General features: G+C 38.8%; 1 protein-coding gene and 1 long non-coding RNA gene across 3 annotated transcripts in view; one reads left to right on the forward strand and one right to left on the reverse strand.

Moving 5' to 3' along the window:
* LOC125675203 (importin-4-like) overlaps positions 1–17,980 on the forward strand; it is a 34,707-nt gene that overhangs the window by 2,518 nt on the left and 14,209 nt on the right. The window contains exons 2-13 of one of the 2 annotated variants that reach the window (XM_056159944.1): positions 3,676–3,762; positions 4,067–4,152; positions 4,272–4,313; positions 5,095–5,227; positions 6,546–6,682; positions 7,024–7,066; positions 8,016–8,081; positions 8,478–8,579; positions 8,758–8,841; positions 10,161–10,298; positions 16,964–17,017; positions 17,128–17,237. In XM_056159944.1, coding sequence (XP_056015919.1) covers positions 3,676–3,762; positions 4,067–4,152; positions 4,272–4,313; positions 5,095–5,227; positions 6,546–6,682; positions 7,024–7,066; positions 8,016–8,081; positions 8,478–8,579; positions 8,758–8,841; positions 10,161–10,298; positions 16,964–17,017; positions 17,128–17,237 — 1,082 coding nt within the window. Of the gene's footprint in view, positions 1–3,675; positions 3,763–4,066; positions 4,153–4,271; positions 4,314–5,094; positions 5,228–5,575; positions 5,587–6,545; positions 6,683–7,023; positions 7,067–8,015; positions 8,082–8,477; positions 8,580–8,757; positions 8,842–10,160; positions 10,299–16,963; positions 17,018–17,127; positions 17,238–17,980 lie in introns of those variants that run through there. The other variant, XM_056159949.1, reaches the window with a different exon arrangement.
* LOC130053205 (uncharacterized) lies at positions 249–784 on the reverse strand. The gene is made up of 2 exons (XR_008801721.1): positions 685–784; positions 249–477 (listed from the first exon to the last, which is right to left on the reverse strand). It is a non-coding gene; the product is annotated as an uncharacterized LOC130053205 (long non-coding RNA).

The raw sequence follows: 17,980 nt of genomic DNA on the forward strand, positions 1-17,980 counted from the left end.
GAAAAAGTTTTCATCAAGATATTTGGTAAAAGATGAGAGTTGTCTGTACTTCTCATTTGAGTCTGAGCACACATATATAAATAATAATATATAGGTGGTTTGAGACCAAGATGGACATTTAAATGTTGTAAATCAGTGTGTTCATATGCATACACTTAAAATAATCCTTGTTTATAATGGAAAGTATTGTTGCATATATACATACTAATTTGCTACATTGTGTAAAAACAAATAATGAAAAGGACAAAATCTATTCAAAACTTTATTTTTTCTACAGAAATGGAGCATGAATTAAAGTTAAAGTGCATGTGTAGGCTCTGTGGAGTGAAAATTCCCATTAATTCCAAGTCTCATCCCAAAGAAAACTTCAAAGCTGCAATCACCTCCCTTTATTATATTGACATTGACAGTGACTCTGTGAACATTCATCCTCCTGAAATTTGTACAGCATGTAGACTATGACTCACACGACATTTTCTACAACAAAAAAAGTAAATATAAGAACAGATATCAAATGCAAATCCCCTCTGCATATAGACTAGCTACAGCTACATCTATGCATGTTCATTTTCATGAATTCTTGCACATTATTACACTTATAATTTGTGACACTGTATTACACAATCTCCTCTAAAACTAATATATCATCAATAAGTTTTAAAATAATCGTCAAATACAGCTTACCTTGTCTGTAGAGAGCTCGAGAGAATAGCGCGCGGCTATAGCGAAAGTAGGGCTCGACGTTCTTGCAACCGGAAATACGGTAAAGGTTATTGCCCCTACGCACGAGTTACCGTTCTTTGCAGGAGACGGCTTATATAACGGAAGTTTGATAGTGTGGTGTTTGGCGGGAGGCCTGCTTTGGGTAGAGTCTCTTCAGAGTTCCAGGTACGGATGTGGATTTGTCCGGGGACGACGGTGGTTGTCGTTGGGAACGTTACTGAGCAGGTGCCAAACACTCCAAGAGGATTCACGCTAAGCTTCGGGACCAAGCTTCCCCAAGTGGGGTTAAGTGTAGCGGACAGTATAAGAGGGAACTTATACTGTCTTGCTAGAGAGTTAGCTTTTCTAGTGATGTGGTAGAGTCTCTCTCTTGATCACGCAAGTTAAGCAATGGCGAGCATGATCAGCACTTAGCTGGGTGACCACTACACGTTAAAAATTCTTGGCAGCGTAGTAACTCTGGTGTTTGGTGGACCTTCTTCAGGTAGAGGATCTTCGGAGCTCTGGGACTTCGTTTCCATGTACGGAAGTGGTTTCGTCCGCAACGATGGGTGGTTGTTGTCGGTCATGGCGGATGCTGTTAGTGAAGAAGTGCCAAACATTCAGAGAAAACTCACGTTAAGCTTCGGGATGAAGCTTCCCTGAGCGGGGGGAAGTGTAGCAGACAGTATAAGAGGGAACTTGTACTGCCTCGCTAGCTTTTCTAGTGATGTTGTAGAGTGTCTCTTAGGGGTGAATCAATATATCGATATATCGAAATGTACGGGTATACGCCTGTCCAGCGATATACGATACGGTGCTTCTACGATACGATATAATGTCGGGTTAAAAATAGCCCTTTTGATAGTCGGGATCGAAGTTCATAATTTAAAAATGGCTTCTAACAGGAACACGAATCCTCAGACTTTAATACCCGCTTTTACATTGTGACATCAGTTATTCCTCGGACTTTAATCCCGCTTTTACATTGTGACACATCGGAGATTCCTCAGACTTTAATCCCCGCTTTTACATTGTGACACATCGGAGATTTCTCAGACCTTAATCCCTGCTTTTACATTGTGACACATCGGAGATTCCTCAGACTTTAATCCCCGCTTTTGCATTGTGACACATCGGAGATTCCTCAGACTTTAATCCCTGCTTTCACATTGTGACACAACGGAGATTCCTCAGACTTTAATCCTCGCTTTTACATTGTGACACATCGGAGATTTCTCATACTTTAATCCCTGCTTTTACATTGTGACACATCGGAGATTCCTCGGAGTTTAATCCCCGCTTTTACATTGTGACACATCGGAGATTTCTCAGACTTTAATCCTCGCTTTTACATTGTGACACATCAGAGATGCCTCAGACTTTAATCCTCGCTTTTACATTGTGACATTGGAGTTTCCTCAGACTTTAATTGTCATTGTTTGTTTTGTTATGAAATAATATATATTAAACCACTTCATTTTTGTAATTTTTGATATTTTACTTCAGAAAATGCTTAACTACATTGAAAATCCAATATATCGGATATCGCATCAGAAAATATTGTATCGTATCGTATCGGAAAATCTTGAGCAATACACACCCCTAGTGTCTCTCTTGATCACGCAAGTTAAGCAATGGTGAGCGTGATCAGCACTAGGCTGGGTGACCGCTACACGTTACATTACATTAACCATATTCAACTAATCCGAGATTCCTCTGACTCTTACCCCCACTTTTATATTGTTACATGTGCAAACACTGGCAGGGTTTTATCCAGCATTTAGTTGTTACTACTCATTTTATATTTAAGGGGAATTTTTGAGAATTTAGTCATGAGCTTCCAGGGGATGGGGGACGTCCATGGAACATGATATCCACAGATTCTAACAGCCATATAGTGATTGATTACTCATTTTATCTATATTGCAAGTCTGACAATTGTAGAAAATGACTTAGAATATCAAAAAATATTTTTGTTGAAAATTCTTATACAATTTTTTTCAAGTTTCTACAAAAGGAAGGGGATTTTTTTATCTGTGGAAGGGGAAATATCCATTTGTTGCCAAGGGGGAAAGGTACCTTTTACCGGTAGTAAAAACAACCTAGATAAATCCCTGCTGTGCTGGGGAGAGTCAAAAGTGGGAATTCAGCAACACCAGCTGGTGTTGCTGAATTACTTACCTCTTACAACTTTATTTTGCGGATCTATCTTCCAAGACGCAAGGATTCAGTTATTGGAAGGTTATTTTACAAATAGATCATGATTAATATGATGCTATCACCGTTTAAAGTTTAAACAATGGAATTTTGTGTGTTTATGTGCTGATGTCATGCGCAAAGAAATCGAATGGCGAGGCGGCAACCTAATTCAAGTGATGCTTCATTGTTGGTGGAAGATAGATCCGCGAAATAAAGTTGTAAGAGGTAGATAAAGCAGCCACTCCAGGTGGTGTCAGCGACATTCCCACTTTTTAATAAGAGGAATCTTGAATTAAAATTCAACCTAACTTGCCATAAAGAAACCTTTATTGGTAAAGCGTGTTAAAATGACGTTTTTACACCCTTATCAAAGGGGAGATAATTAAGAAATGGAGTGAATATTGTGGGATTTTATGAAATTCTTCTAACCACTGGACAAGAAAAGACAAAACTTTGTGTGAACAGGTGAAAGCTTCCTTATTGATGAGTAGAGATTCAAAATTGTTCAAATCATATCCTTTGAGTGTAGGGTGGGGCCACAATAGACGATAAGTTTCATATGGGACTACATTGTGTGGCTACTTATTTTTGATATAGTAATAGTATCGGAATTTCGATAGGTCCCTTTTTATATGCCTGCATAAAAATGTGGGCGTATTATGCTGATGAAGAATAGCAGGACCAAGGTGAATTTAGATGACCCGAGAGAACGTTGTGGCCCATTGGCCGCTTGGTATTCTTCAGGTTTTGATTGATTTTTGTTTTATTTAGGCTACACTGCAGCTGAAGGAAATTTTCAAAGATCCCAACATTGTGCCAGGCTTATGTCAGATACTAGGTTCCTCGCAGTCGGCTCAGGTAGGCAGAGGTTTGGTTTTCTAACAATTTTAAATATTAACTTTAAAGTTACATGCAATAACATTTTCAAGTTCTGAACAGGATAAGTGAGATTGAGCTTGAAATATGAAGATTGTAAGTCATTTAATATCTATGTATTATTCCATTAATGGAAGATTGTAAGTCATTTAATATCTATGTATTATTCCATTAATGATTTTTTTGTGTAAACAAGGAGTAATTTTGATATTTCTCATGAATGATTTTCCGTATATACAAGTATTTATTAATGATATAATTCTGATATTTTTCGTTGGGTTTTTAGGTCAGACAATTAGCAGCAGTTCTGTTAAGAAGAAAAGTACAGAAAGGGCGACATTGGAGAGCATTGCCTGACAATGTTTGTCAAAAGTAAGTATTTCATTGTTCAATAGTTACTGTATCTGATGTAGATGATTATAGTATTTTTAGAATTGATCATCATTTACCAATAAAATCATATTGATTCTTTGTAAAAAAAATTATTTTAGCATCAGAGAAAACATTCTGCAGCTGCTGTTACAAGAACCAGAGTAAGTGGCCTGATTTTCTGATTTGCGATTAGGCCATGATAAAATATATGTGTGTTTCCTATTTCACTTCCCAAAAAATTAGGTACTGTAGGCAGATAAAGCATTTTATTTTATTGAAATATTTTATTTGAGATCTTAGTTTTTGATACACTTTGAATAAATGTCTGTACATTGCAATTACTTTTCTAACATTTTTGAAAATCAGTAGTAGTCAAAATGTAAATCAGAGAAACTTTGTAACCCAAAAATAAAAAAAAAATTCAATTTAAAACTAGCAGATTTTTATTTCATTGATATCTTTTGTCTTTAAAATCTTTAGGATTGGCATAAAAATGTAGGTAGGTTTGGAAACTGGAAACACACATACATACCTACAGAAACTGAATATAAAAATATCAGGATAAATATTGCAATGCTTAAATTTTGGTGATATCTAACCCTATAGTTTCATGGTAGAGGTAATGGGCTTTACATAATGGGCAACCTACAATGTACAAGGGTTCTGTCCCCCAAAGGGCTAGGGATCCATCGATTTTCTGATTATTTCAATAAAGGTATTTTCTAATACTGTACATGTTATATTGATCCCAGCACAGATGTGCGAGATGTACATCGATCAGAGAAATTGAAATTGTGTGTACTAATGAACTGATTTTAATTAAGATTGCAAATATGGGGAATGAAAAATGTAAATGTTGAACTATGATTGTTATTTCTATGCAGGTAAATAGCATGTTCATTCTATTTCGATTAACACAAATTCACATTTGTCATTTTATAGGAAATTTGTAAGGAATTCCATTGCCCAGGTTGTAGCTATGGTGGCCAAACATGATTTACCTAAAAACCAGTGGCCTCAGTTGTTCCAGTTCATCCTATCTTACACCAAGAGTCAGAGCAGCAGTGAGAGAGAGGTTAGTCAGGACAGCAGTGAGAGAGTGGTTAGTCAGGGCAGCAGTGAGAGAGGTCAATCAGGGCAGCAGTGAGAGAGAGGTCAGTCAGGACAGCAGTGAGAGAGAGGGAAAGGTTAGTCAGGGCAGCAGTGAGAGATAGAGGGAGGTCAGTCAGAGCAGCAGTGAGAGAGGTCAGTCACAACAGCAGTGAGAGAGAGGTTAGTCAGGACAGCAGTGAGAGAGTGGTCAGTCAGGGCAGCAGTGAGAGAGAGGTTAGTCAGGACAGCAGTGAGAGAGTGGTCAGTCAGGGCAGCAGTGAGAGAGAGGTTAGTCAGGACAGCAGTGAGAGAGTGGTCAGTCAGGGCAGCAGTGAGAGAGAGGTCAATCAGGGCAGCAGTGAGAGAGGTGTCAATAAGAGCAGCAGTGAGAGAGTGGTCAGTTAGGGCAGCAGTGACAGAGTGGTCAGTCAGGGCAGCAGTGAGAGGGAGGTCAGTAAATGCAACAGCTGTCAAGAAAGGAAATAAGACATTCAACTCAAATTTGTCTTTTTCAATATTTTTATTATGTGAATGATTTTTAAGGTTTTGTTTATTCTATTACATAAAAACTCTTGTGCAAAAAGATTGGACTAAATACATGTCATGTACCGTATAATTTGAGTTTGTTTGTAACACATGGATTGAATTGGTGAGGAACATGTATTATAGGTTGAGTTTGTTTGTAACACATGGATTGATTGGTGAGGAACATACATTATAGGTTGGGCTGTAAAGCATTGTTACAATATTAATATCCAAGTTTTTAGTTTTAATTCATCCTAAAAACATAATTAACAGCGTACATGTATTTATTAAGTAAACTGTAATGGATTGACAGTTTTTATCTGAAACTGTCTCCGTGAGAAAATGGTGAACCATTTTGAAGAAGTTCCCTCCATATTTGAAAGTTATATCAAAAGTTTTCAACTTAGTTTACAGAGTACATCGATTACTGCTTGTTATCCAATCATACATTGTATTTAGTCAATTAAGACGATAAGTTCAGTGTGTTTGTTTCTGGTTACCAAGGTTTTGAAATTTATGATGATACGTTATTAGGTGATAATAATGAATTGATGAGAATAAATAAGATTCGATTGCGGCTTTTGTTTACCTCAGGTTGGTGTGTTTTGTCTGTGTTAGATTTTATGTAATTAGTTGATTATTATGAATTGATGTGAGTAGATGAGATTACACTTTTGTTTACCTCAGATTGTATGTTTGTCTGTGTTAGATTTTATGTAATTAGTTGATTATAATGAATTAATGAGTAGATGAGATTACACTTTTGTTTACCTCAGATTGGTATGTTTGTCCTGTACTCGGTGTCAGCGGCTGCCGCGGAACAGCTGAAGCCCCACCTAGTGTCCATGTTACAACTTCTCAACGAGGTTATTCAGGACTCAGAAAACCGACTTGTTCCATACTATGCCATAAGGTATATTTTACCATAAGACTGTTGTTTGCCTTCACAATTTCTATTGTTAATGTGATTGCAGATCTTGATATGATCATAGAATTATTTAGGTATAAAGTTAATACATTTGTGCTGATGTAAATTATTAAAACTCGAAAAAGAAAAAATTAATCATGAAAACTTGCTTTATTAATAATGAAATTAGGGGTATAAGTAATGGGAGTAGGCTTCATCAGAATGTAGGATTCTTTAATATGCATGTTATTTTGATATCTGATATAATAGCTGGAATTGTGAAACAAACATGTACAGACTGACAGTGTGGCATGTACAGTATATCTGATAATTACTTTTCTGTTTAGGACTATCACAGAAATCATATTCTTCATTGGAGATGATGAAGTGGTGAGATTTTTACACACATTTTTTGAACAGTTTAAAGAATGTGTTTTGAACTAGTAGTATATGTAGTTGTGTGGAATTTGTGTTAAAAACAATCTACATTGAATAGCATTGTCAAAGATATACAAATTTAGAAATACATGTATGATTAAATGTCATGTAGTGAGGGTTTTTCTTTGAATTGCTGTTGTAGATTAGAAGCACATCTTTGGTATTCTATGGAAAATTTGTGCAGAATTCATGTTTAAAGATCTTACTACATTAACCTTAGCTTGTTTTTCAATCTTGCTTTACAAACATTGTGTTTAATTGATACACAGATATCTACATTATGTTCATGTCTGTTCAGTATTTCAAGTGTTTCTTCATAGTTATTGTGTAAATACTAGGGATGGGAAGATACATAAACATTATGATACGGATCGATACATTGATCTGATACCCAGATCTCGAGATTATAATAAATCATTGCATTGTAACAAAATTAGAATTTATTTGTTTTTTGACAATAAGTCAACATAATTTGATAATTCAAATCACATTTGCATTGAAATTGATTGCACTAATGTCAAAAAAATACTAGGATTCTGATTGGATTGTCAACATTCCATCCACCAATCGTAATACACCTTGTATTGTACATACTCCAAATTTTTGATATGTCATTCGTGTATCATCTTGTACTGATATAATACCTGTATCATAAAACGAGAAATCTCGCTATGTATCCTATATCATTCCACCTCTAGTAAAAATACGTGCATTATTTTATTTTGTGCTTTATTTTATATTGCTGAGAAATTTTGAAAGCAAATATTTCAAAATATTTTTAACCATGCCACACATAATGGTTTATTGTATTTGAGATTTACTTTTGACTTGTCAGTACTTGATGTAAAATCAGAGTGCTGTTTATGTTTCATATATGTAATGTGCTGGGTGTGTCTTTCAGAAATATATCCAGAATGTGATTCCGCGTATGTTACAAGTTGTCCAAGACCTTATTCCAGTAGATGAGGTGAGTTCAGAACTGAAACATAATTGTATTGAAGTGATGCATTCATAGCAGTGCATTGATATTTCCTGGCATGTCCTCCTAAACCTCTGTAAATCCATGTAACTGGTGCCAGTGCACGTGAATGAAAACACAATTGCAGGGTTTTATTAGGGCTGAGAAGACAAACTTAGTCAACCCTCTTGGTTCATCTGTATTCAGATTTTTTGAGTTTTATACACTGTCATAGATTTGTTTAAATGCATACTTACAAACAGGTTCTGCCTTAAATTATAAATTAAAGAGTAGTTGAGATGAAATGCTGGTTTTTCAATATTTGCAGTGACATTTATGCAATAACTACCTGTATTTTCAACTTCTGTTCAGTAGATCAGTAATTTTTCATTTCCTCGATTACAGGACCAGGCTTGTGAACTGATGGAAGTATTCGATGAAATGTTGGAATGTGAAGTCTCCATCATTGTTCCGCATATTAAATCTACGCTGGAATTCTGTCTGCAGGTTTGCGTTATGTTGTAAATTTCGTTAGAGGCTCACAGTAAAAATCATTAAGTTAATTATACCACTTATTGGAAGTTGCTGTTTATCAATTTTGAATATTCCATCGTAGTGATAATTGTGTAACCCATTTGAAAGATGATTACTAAACAAGAAGGATGTTTTTTTTTCCTTTTGAAAGATTGCCAGTCATACGGATCTAGGAGACAGTATTAGAGTGAAAGCCATGTCCTTTGTAGCATCTCTAGTCAGACAAAAAAAGAAGGTAAGGGCGTATAAAGAATACTGTGGTTTCATCATTGATCTTTGTTTTCATGGTGAGCAGAAGGCTGTGAAGCAAAGGAAGTAGCATAGGAAGTATTTAGCTTAAGAGCATAGCAGTCCATTATGTACTTGTTCATGAAAATTGTGTATATTGGCAAAATCACTGAACTTTATTCTTAAAAAAAATTCATTATATTTCAATCATAAAACTTGCATTAAAAGTAAGGGCTATTCCAGAAATAAATACATGGGGGGGGGGGGGGGGGGGGGGGGGGGGGGGAGTCGGGAGGCACCTTTTGTATATACCAAGCACCCATTAAAAAGATAAAAAATTACCCCATGACCCATCAAATTGATAAACTCATTTTACAATGACCCATCTAATTAAAAAAAAAAAACTAACCAGACCCACCACAAAAATATTTTTAAAAATGAAAACGGTACAAATCTCGCGAGGTTTTCGGGACAAACATTCTATTTCTAGTCAATGACGCGGTAATGCCTGTGCGACATTGTATCACAGTAGTTCTGAAGAAACGATGTCACATCAACAATCAAAGGCATCTATGGCGGGAATGTTGGAAAGATTGGGAGTCCAAACGATGCTATTATCATGAAATGGGTATGGATATGTTTTTCCACGAATCGTTCGTCTTCTAATGGAGCCCGCGCCCGGAGGCCTCTATATCACCATCACACTGACTGATAAATATAACGCATCGGTACCCTCGTATAAATCAACTAAGGTTTGCCTATTTTTATTAGAAAACGGAATACCTATTGGTTTCAAAATATTCCCAAAATCGATGCACTGTAAACTGTAATAATCTACAGAACAGAGTTCGCCGCCATCACGTCCAAAGGGACCCTACTAAACGCGCCTCTAATTTGAAGAGTGCCGTAATGGAAAGTTATGCGCTGCAAAGAGCGACAACTCGAATAGTTCTATGTTACTTCCGATTTCGAAAGCACGTTTTCAATTTTCCCTCCGACGTTTTGTAACCAACACGACAAGAGCGACAATAAAAATATTCTGAAAACTCAACACCCACGTGGCACAAAATAAAACAATAGAAACTACCCACTACCCATAATAAATATTTTTTAACAGTCCAACCACGGACCAAATAAAATGTGAAAAAATACGACCACCCACACAAAAAAATATCATTTGCCGCCCGATCCCCCCCCCCCCCCCCCCATTTGATCATTTCTGGAACAGCCCTAAAGGAGAAATTCTAACAATTATTTTTTGTCTTGGAGAAGAACAGAGATTTAATTTGGTGACACTATGTCAGTAATGTATACATGTATATTTAGGCCTTCCTGAAACATAAGATGGTAGACCCTGTTTTGTCAGTGCTGTTTCCAGTCATGTGTAATGGCAGTGAAGACGATGAAGATGAGGATGATATAGATGATGCTGAATGTAGGATTCCATCCATGTACGCCCCACAGGTCAGTGTTAAATGTGTAATACCCATCATGTCATGTACGCCCCACAGGTCAGTGTTAAATGTGTAATACCCAACGTGACATGTACGCCCCACAGGTCAGTGTTAAATGTGTAATACCCAACGTGACATGTACGCCCCACAGGTCAGTGTTAAATGTGTAATACCCAACGTGACATGTACGCCCCACAGGTCAGTGTTAATGTATAATACACATCATGTCATGTACGCCCCACAGGTCAGTGTTAATGTATAATACACATCATGTCATGTACGCCCCACAGGTCAGTGTTAATGTATAATACACATCATGTCATGTACGCCCCACAGGTCAGTGTTAAATGTGTAATACCCATCATGTCATGTACGCCCCACAGGTCAGTGTTAAATGTGTAATACCCATCATGTCATGTACGCCCCACAGGTCAGTGTTAAATGTGTAATACCCATCATGTCATGTACGCCCCACAGGTCAGCGTTAAATGTGTAATACCCATCATGACATCCATGTACGCCCCACAGGTCAGTGTTAAATGTGTAATACCCATCATGTCATCCATGTACGCCCCACAGGTCAGTGTTAAATGTGTAATACCCATCATGTCATCCATGTACGCCCCACAGGTCAGTGTTAAATGTGTAATACCCATCATGTCATGTACGCCCCACAGGTCAGTGTTAAATGTGTAATACCCATCATGTCATCCATGTACGCCCCACAGGTCAGTGTTAAATGTGTAATACCCATCATGTCATCCATGTACGCCCCACAGGTCAGTGTTAAATTCATAATACCCATCATGTCATCCATGTACGCCCCACAGGTCAGTGTTAAATGTGTAATACCCATCATGACATCCATGTACGCCCCACAGGTCAGTGTTAAATGTGTAATACCCATCATGTCATGTACGCCCCACAGGTCAGTGTTAAATGTGTAATACCCATCATGTCATGTACGCCCCACAGGTCAGTGTTAAATGTGTAATACCCATCATGTCATGTACGCCCCACAGGTCAGCGTTAAATGTGTAATACCCATCATGACATCCATGTACGCCCCACAGGTCAGTGTTAAATGTGTAATACCCATCATGTCATCCATGTACGCCCCACAGGTCAGTGTTAAATGTGTAATACCCATCATGTCATCCATGTACGCCCCACAGGTCAGTGTTAAATGTGTAATACCCATCATGTCATGTACGCCCCACAGGTCAGTGTTAAATGTGTAATACCCATCATGTCATCCATGTACGCCCCACAGGTCAGTGTTAAATGTGTAATACCCATCATGTCATCCATGTACGCCCCACAGGTCAGTGTTAAATTCATAATACCCATCATGTCATCCATGTACGCCCCACAGGTCAGTGTTAAATGTGTAATACCCATCATGACATCCATGTACGCCCCACAGGTCAGTGTTAAATGTGTAATACCCATCATGTCATGTACGCCCCACAGGTCAGTGTTAAATGTGTAATACCCATCATGTCATGTACGCCCCACAGGTCAGTGTTAAATGTGTAATACCCATCATGTCATGTACGCCCCACAGGTCAGTGTTAAATGTGTAATACCCATCATGTCATGTACGCCCCACAGGTCAGTGTTAAATGTGTAATACCCATCATGACATCCATGTACGCCCCACAGGTCAGTGTTAAATGTGTAATACCCATCATGTCATCCATGTACGCCCCACAGGTCAGTGTTAAATGTGTAATACCCATCATGTCATCCATGTACGCCCCACAGGTCAGTGTTAAATGTGTAATACCCATCATGTCATGTACGCCCCACAGGTCAGTGTTAAATGTGTAATACCCATCATGTCATCCATGTACGCCCCACAGGTCAGTGTTAAATGTGTAATACCCATCATGTCATCCATGTACGCCCCACAGGTCAGTGTTAAATTCATAATACCCATCATGTCATCCATGTACGCCCCACAGGTCAGTGTTAAATGTGTAATACCCATCATGACATCCATGTACGCCCCACAGGTCAGTGTTAAATGTGTAATACCCATCATGTCATGTACGCCCCACAGGTCAGTGTTAAATGTGTAATACCCATCATGACATTCAGTGCACAGGTCAGTGTTAAATGTATAATACCCAACGTGACATCCATGTACGCCCCACAGGTCAGTGTTAAATGTGTAATACCCATCATGACATTCAGTGCACAGGTCAGTGTTAAATGTGTAATACCCATCATGACATCCATGTACGCCCCACAGGTCAGTGTTAAATTCATAATACCCAACGTGACATGTACGCCCCACAGGTCAGTGTTAAATGTATAATACCCATCATGACATTCAGTGCACAGGTCAGTGTTAAATGTATAATACCCATCATGACATCCATGTACGCCCCACAGGTCAGTGTTAAATTCATAATACCCATCGTGACATCCATGTACGCCCCACAGGTCAGTGTTAAATGTGTAATACCCATCATGACATCCATGTACGCCCCACAGGTCAGTGTTAAATTCATAATACCCATCGTGACATCCATGTACGCCCCACAGGTCAGTGTTAAATTCATCCATGTACGCCCCACAGGTCAGTGTTAAATGTGTAATACCCATCATGACATTCAGTGCACAGGTCAGTGTTAATGTGTAATACCCATCATGACATCCATGTACGCCCCACAGGTCAGTGTTAAATGTGTAATACCCATCATGACATCCATGTACGCCCCACAGGTCAGTGTTAAATTCATCCATGTACGCCCCACAGGTCAGTGTTAAATGTGTAATACCCATCATGTCATGTACGCCCCACAGGTCAGTGTTAAATTCATAATACCCAACGTGACATGTACGCCCCACAGGTCAGTGTTAATGTATAATACACATCATGTCATGTACGCCCCACAGGTCAGTGTTAATGTATAATACACATCATGTCATGTACGCCCCACAGGTCAGTGTTAATGGATAATACACATCATGTCATGTACGCCCCACAGGTCAGCGTTAAATGTGTAATACCCATCATGTCATTCATGTACGCCCCACAGGTCAGTGTTAAATGTGTAATACCCATCATGTCATGTACGCCCCACAGGTCAGTGTTAAATGTGTAATACCCATCATGTCATGTACGCCCCACAGGTCAGTGTTAAATGTGTAATACCCATCATGTCATGTACGCCCCACAGGTCAGCGTTAAATGTGTAATACCCATCATGACATCCATGTACGCCCCACAGGTCAGTGTTAAATGTGTAATACCCATCATGTCATCCATGTACGCCCCACAGGTCAGTGTTAAATGTATAATACCCATCATGACATCCATGTACGCCCCACAGGTCAGTGTTAAATTCATAATACCCAACGTGACATGTACGCCCCACAGGTCAGTGTTAAATGTATAATACCCATCATGACATTCAGTGCACAGGTCAGTGTTAAATGTATAATACCCATCATGACATCCATGTACGCCCCACAGGTCAGTGTTAAATGTATAATACCCATCATGACATCCATGTACGCCCCACAGGTCAGTGTTAAATGTGTAATACCCATCATGACATCCATGTACGCCCCACAGGTCAGTGTTAAATTCATAATACCCATCGTGACATCCATGTACGCCCCACAGGTCAGTGTTAAATTCATCCATGTACGCCCCACAGGTCAGTGTTAAATGTGTAATACCCATCATGACATTCAGTGCACAGGTCAGTGTTAATGTGTAATACCCATCATGACATCCATGTACGCCCCACAGGTCAGTGTTAAATGTGTAATACCCATCATGACATCCATGTACGCCCCACAGGTCAGTGTTAAATTCATCCATGTACGCCCCACAGGTCAGTGTTAAATGTGTAATACCCATCATGTCATGTACGCCCCACAGGTCAGTGTTAAATGTGTAATACCCATCATGTCATGTACGCCCCACAGGTCAGTGTTAAATGTGTAATACCCATCATGACATGTACGCCCCACAGGTCAGTGTTAAATGTGTAATACCCATCATGACATGTACGCCCCACAGGTCAGTGTTAAATGTGTAATACCCATCGTGTCATTCAGTGCACAGGTCAGTGTTAAATTCATAATACCCATCGTGACATCCATGTACGCCCCACAGGTCAGTGTTAAATGTGTAATACCCATCGTGTCATCCATGTACGCCCCACAGGTCAGTGTTAAATTCATAATACCCATCGTGACATTCAGTGCACAGGTCAGTGTTAAATTCATAATACCCATCATGACATTCATGTACGCCCCACAGGTCAGTGTTAAATGTGTAATACCCATCGTGTCATTCATGTACGCCCCACAGGTCAGTGTTAAATTCATAATACCCATCATGACATCCATGTACGCCCCACAGGTCAGTGTTAAATGTGTAATACCCATCATGACATCCATGTACACCCCACAGGTCAGTGTTAAATGTGTAATACCCATCATGACATCCATGTACGCCCCACAGGTCAGTGTTAAATGTATAATACCCAACGTGACATGTACGCCCCACAGGTCAGTGTTAAATGTATAATACCCAACGTGACATCCATGTACGCCCCACAGGTCAGTGTTAAATGTATAATACCCAGCGTGACATGTACGCCCCACAGGTCAGTGTTAAATGTATAATACCCAACGTGACATCCATGTACGCCCCACAGGTCAGTGTTAAATGTATAATACCCAACGTGACATCCATGTACGCCCCACAGGTCAGTGTTAAATGTGTAATACCCATCGTGACATTCAGTGCACAGGTCAGTGTTAAATTCATAATACCCATCATGACATTCAGTGCACAGGTCAGTGTTAAATTCATAATACCCATCGTGACATTCAGTGCACAGGTCAGTGTTAAATGTGTAATACCCAACGTGACATCCATGTACGCCCCACAGGTCAGTGTTAAATGTGTAATACCCAACGTGACATCCATGTACGCCCCACAGGTCAGTGTTAAATTCATAATACCCATCGTGACATCCATGTACGCCCCACAGGTCAGTGTTAAATTCATAATACCCATCGTGACATTCAGTGCACAGGTCAGTGTTAAATGTATAATACCCATCATGACATTCAGTGCACAGGTCAGTGTTAAATTCATAATACCCATCATGACATTCAGTGCACAGGTCAGTGTTAAATTCATAATACCCATCATGACATTCAGTGCACAGGTCAGTGTTAAATGTGTAATACCCATCGTGACATTCAGTGCACAGGTCAGTGTTAAATGTGTAATACCCATCGTGACATTCAGTGCACAGGTCAGTGTTAAATGTATAATACCCATCATGACATTCAGTGCACAGGTCAGTGTTAAATGTATAATACCCATCGTGACATTCAGTGCACAGGTCAGTGTTAAATTCATAATACCCATCGTGACATTCATGTACGCCCCACAGGTCAGTGTTAAATTCATAATACCCAACGTGACATTCATGTACGCCCCACAGGTCAGTGTTAAATTCATAATACCCAACGTGTCATTCAGTGCACAGGTCAGTGTTAAATGTATAATACCCATCGTGACATTCAGTGCACAGGTCAGTGTTAAATTCATAATACCCATCGTGACATTCAGTGCACAGGTCAGTGTTAAATGTATAATACCCATCTTGACATTCAGTGCACAGGTCAGTGTTAAATTCATAATACCCATCGTGACATTCAGTGCACAGGTCAGTGGCTCTATACGAAATGTTAAATTCATAATACCCATCGTGACATTCAGTGCACAGGTCAGTGACTCTATACGAAATGTTAAATTCATAATACCCATCGTGACATTCAGTGCACAGGTCAGTGGCTCTATACGAAATGTTAAATTCATAATACCCATCGTGACATTCAGTGCACAGGTCAGTGTTAAATGTATAATGCCCATCGTGACATTCAGTGCACAGGTCAGTGTTAAATGTATAATGCCCATCGTGACATTCAGTGCACAGGTCAGTGTTAAATTTATAATACCCATCGTGATATTCAGTGCACAGGTCAGTGTTAAATGTGTAATACCCATCGTGACATTCAGTGCACAGGTCAATGGCTCTATACGAAATGTTAAATTCATAATACCCATCGTGGCATTCAGTGCACAGGTCAGTGGCTCTATACGAAATGTTAAATTCATAATACCCATCGTGACATTCAGTGCACAGGTCAGTGGCTCTATACGAAATGTTAAATTCATAATACCCATCGTGACATTCAGTGCACAGGTCAGTGGCTCTATACGAAATGTTAAATTCATAATACCCATCGTGACATTCAGTGCACAGGTCAGTGGCTCTATACGAAATGTTAAATTCATAATACCCATCGTGACATTCAGTGCACAGGTCAGTGGCTCTATACGAAATGTTAAATTCATAATACCCATCGTGACATTCAGTGCACAGGTCAGTGGCTCTATACGAAATGTTAAATTTATAATACCCATCGTGACATTCAGTGCACAGGTCAGTGACTCTATACAAAATGTTAAATTTATAATACCCATCGTGACATTCAGTGTTCTCTAAGAAGAAAAAACACCACTATTCCTTACAGTCATAAAATGATAAAAGTTTTTTTTAAAAAAAATTAAATTTGAAAACATAAGATTTACAATTAGAGTGTTATGTTCCTGTAAATTTGTTGTAGGTGATAGACACCATGGCCATCCATTTGCCACCAGACAAGGTCATCCCTAATGTTGTAAGTATACATTCAAGATGATTTGCATATGAGTTTCTCTTCCATGTCATGCATTCATCAACCTGTGTTTTGAAATTGAATGATAAATGTTCAGGGTTCCTGATTTGTAGATCAAGCTGGTGGAACCCAATATAGCTAGTGACCAGGCCTCCCACCGCCGTGCCAGTTTTCTCTCCTTAGCTGTTGTTGTAGAGGGATGTGCAGATTACATCAAACAGAGGTTAGGCCAATCAAAAATGGTTTAAGGTCGTAGGGTAATTATTTAAAGTTTAAATAAACAGGTAATGTTCTGTTCTGTTTGTAATAACAAAGTTTGATTGTAATAACATTGGGTTCTTTCTCTCTAAATGCACATCTCTGTGAGGACAAGGACTTTATTAAATGCACATCTCTGTGAGGACAAGGACTTTATTAAATGCACATCTCTGTGAGGACAATGACTTTATTAAATGCACATCTCTGTGAGGACAAGGACTTTATTAAATGCACATCTCTGTGAGGACAATGACTTTATTAAATGCACATCTCTGTGAGGACAATGACTTTATTAAATGCACATCTCTGTGAGGACAAGGACTTTATTAAATACACATCTCTGTGAGGACAATGACTTTATTAAATGCATATCTCTGTGAGGACAAGGACTTTATTAAATGCACATCTCTGTGAGGACAAATAAATGCACATCTCTGTGAGGACAAATAAATGCACATCTCTGTGAGGACAAGGACTTTATTCAATGAGCACATTATCAGTATTTGTTGCCTCTTGTGATTGTTTCTTAGATGTATACACAAGTTCAGGTTATTTCACATTCAGAACAATTCAGCACACATTTCTGCTTTGATTTCACACTGCCTTAAATTCATCAAATGATTTGCAATGCCCATCTTCCCTAATATAGAATACGAAAAATTGTTCTTTGAATCGGATGTAAATGTCTTTCATTATACCACCCCCCAC

Source organism: Ostrea edulis, chromosome 1 (assembly GCF_947568905.1).
Source record: "Ostrea edulis chromosome 1, xbOstEdul1.1, whole genome shotgun sequence".
Taxonomy (NCBI): Eukaryota; Metazoa; Mollusca; class Bivalvia; order Ostreida; family Ostreidae; genus Ostrea; species Ostrea edulis.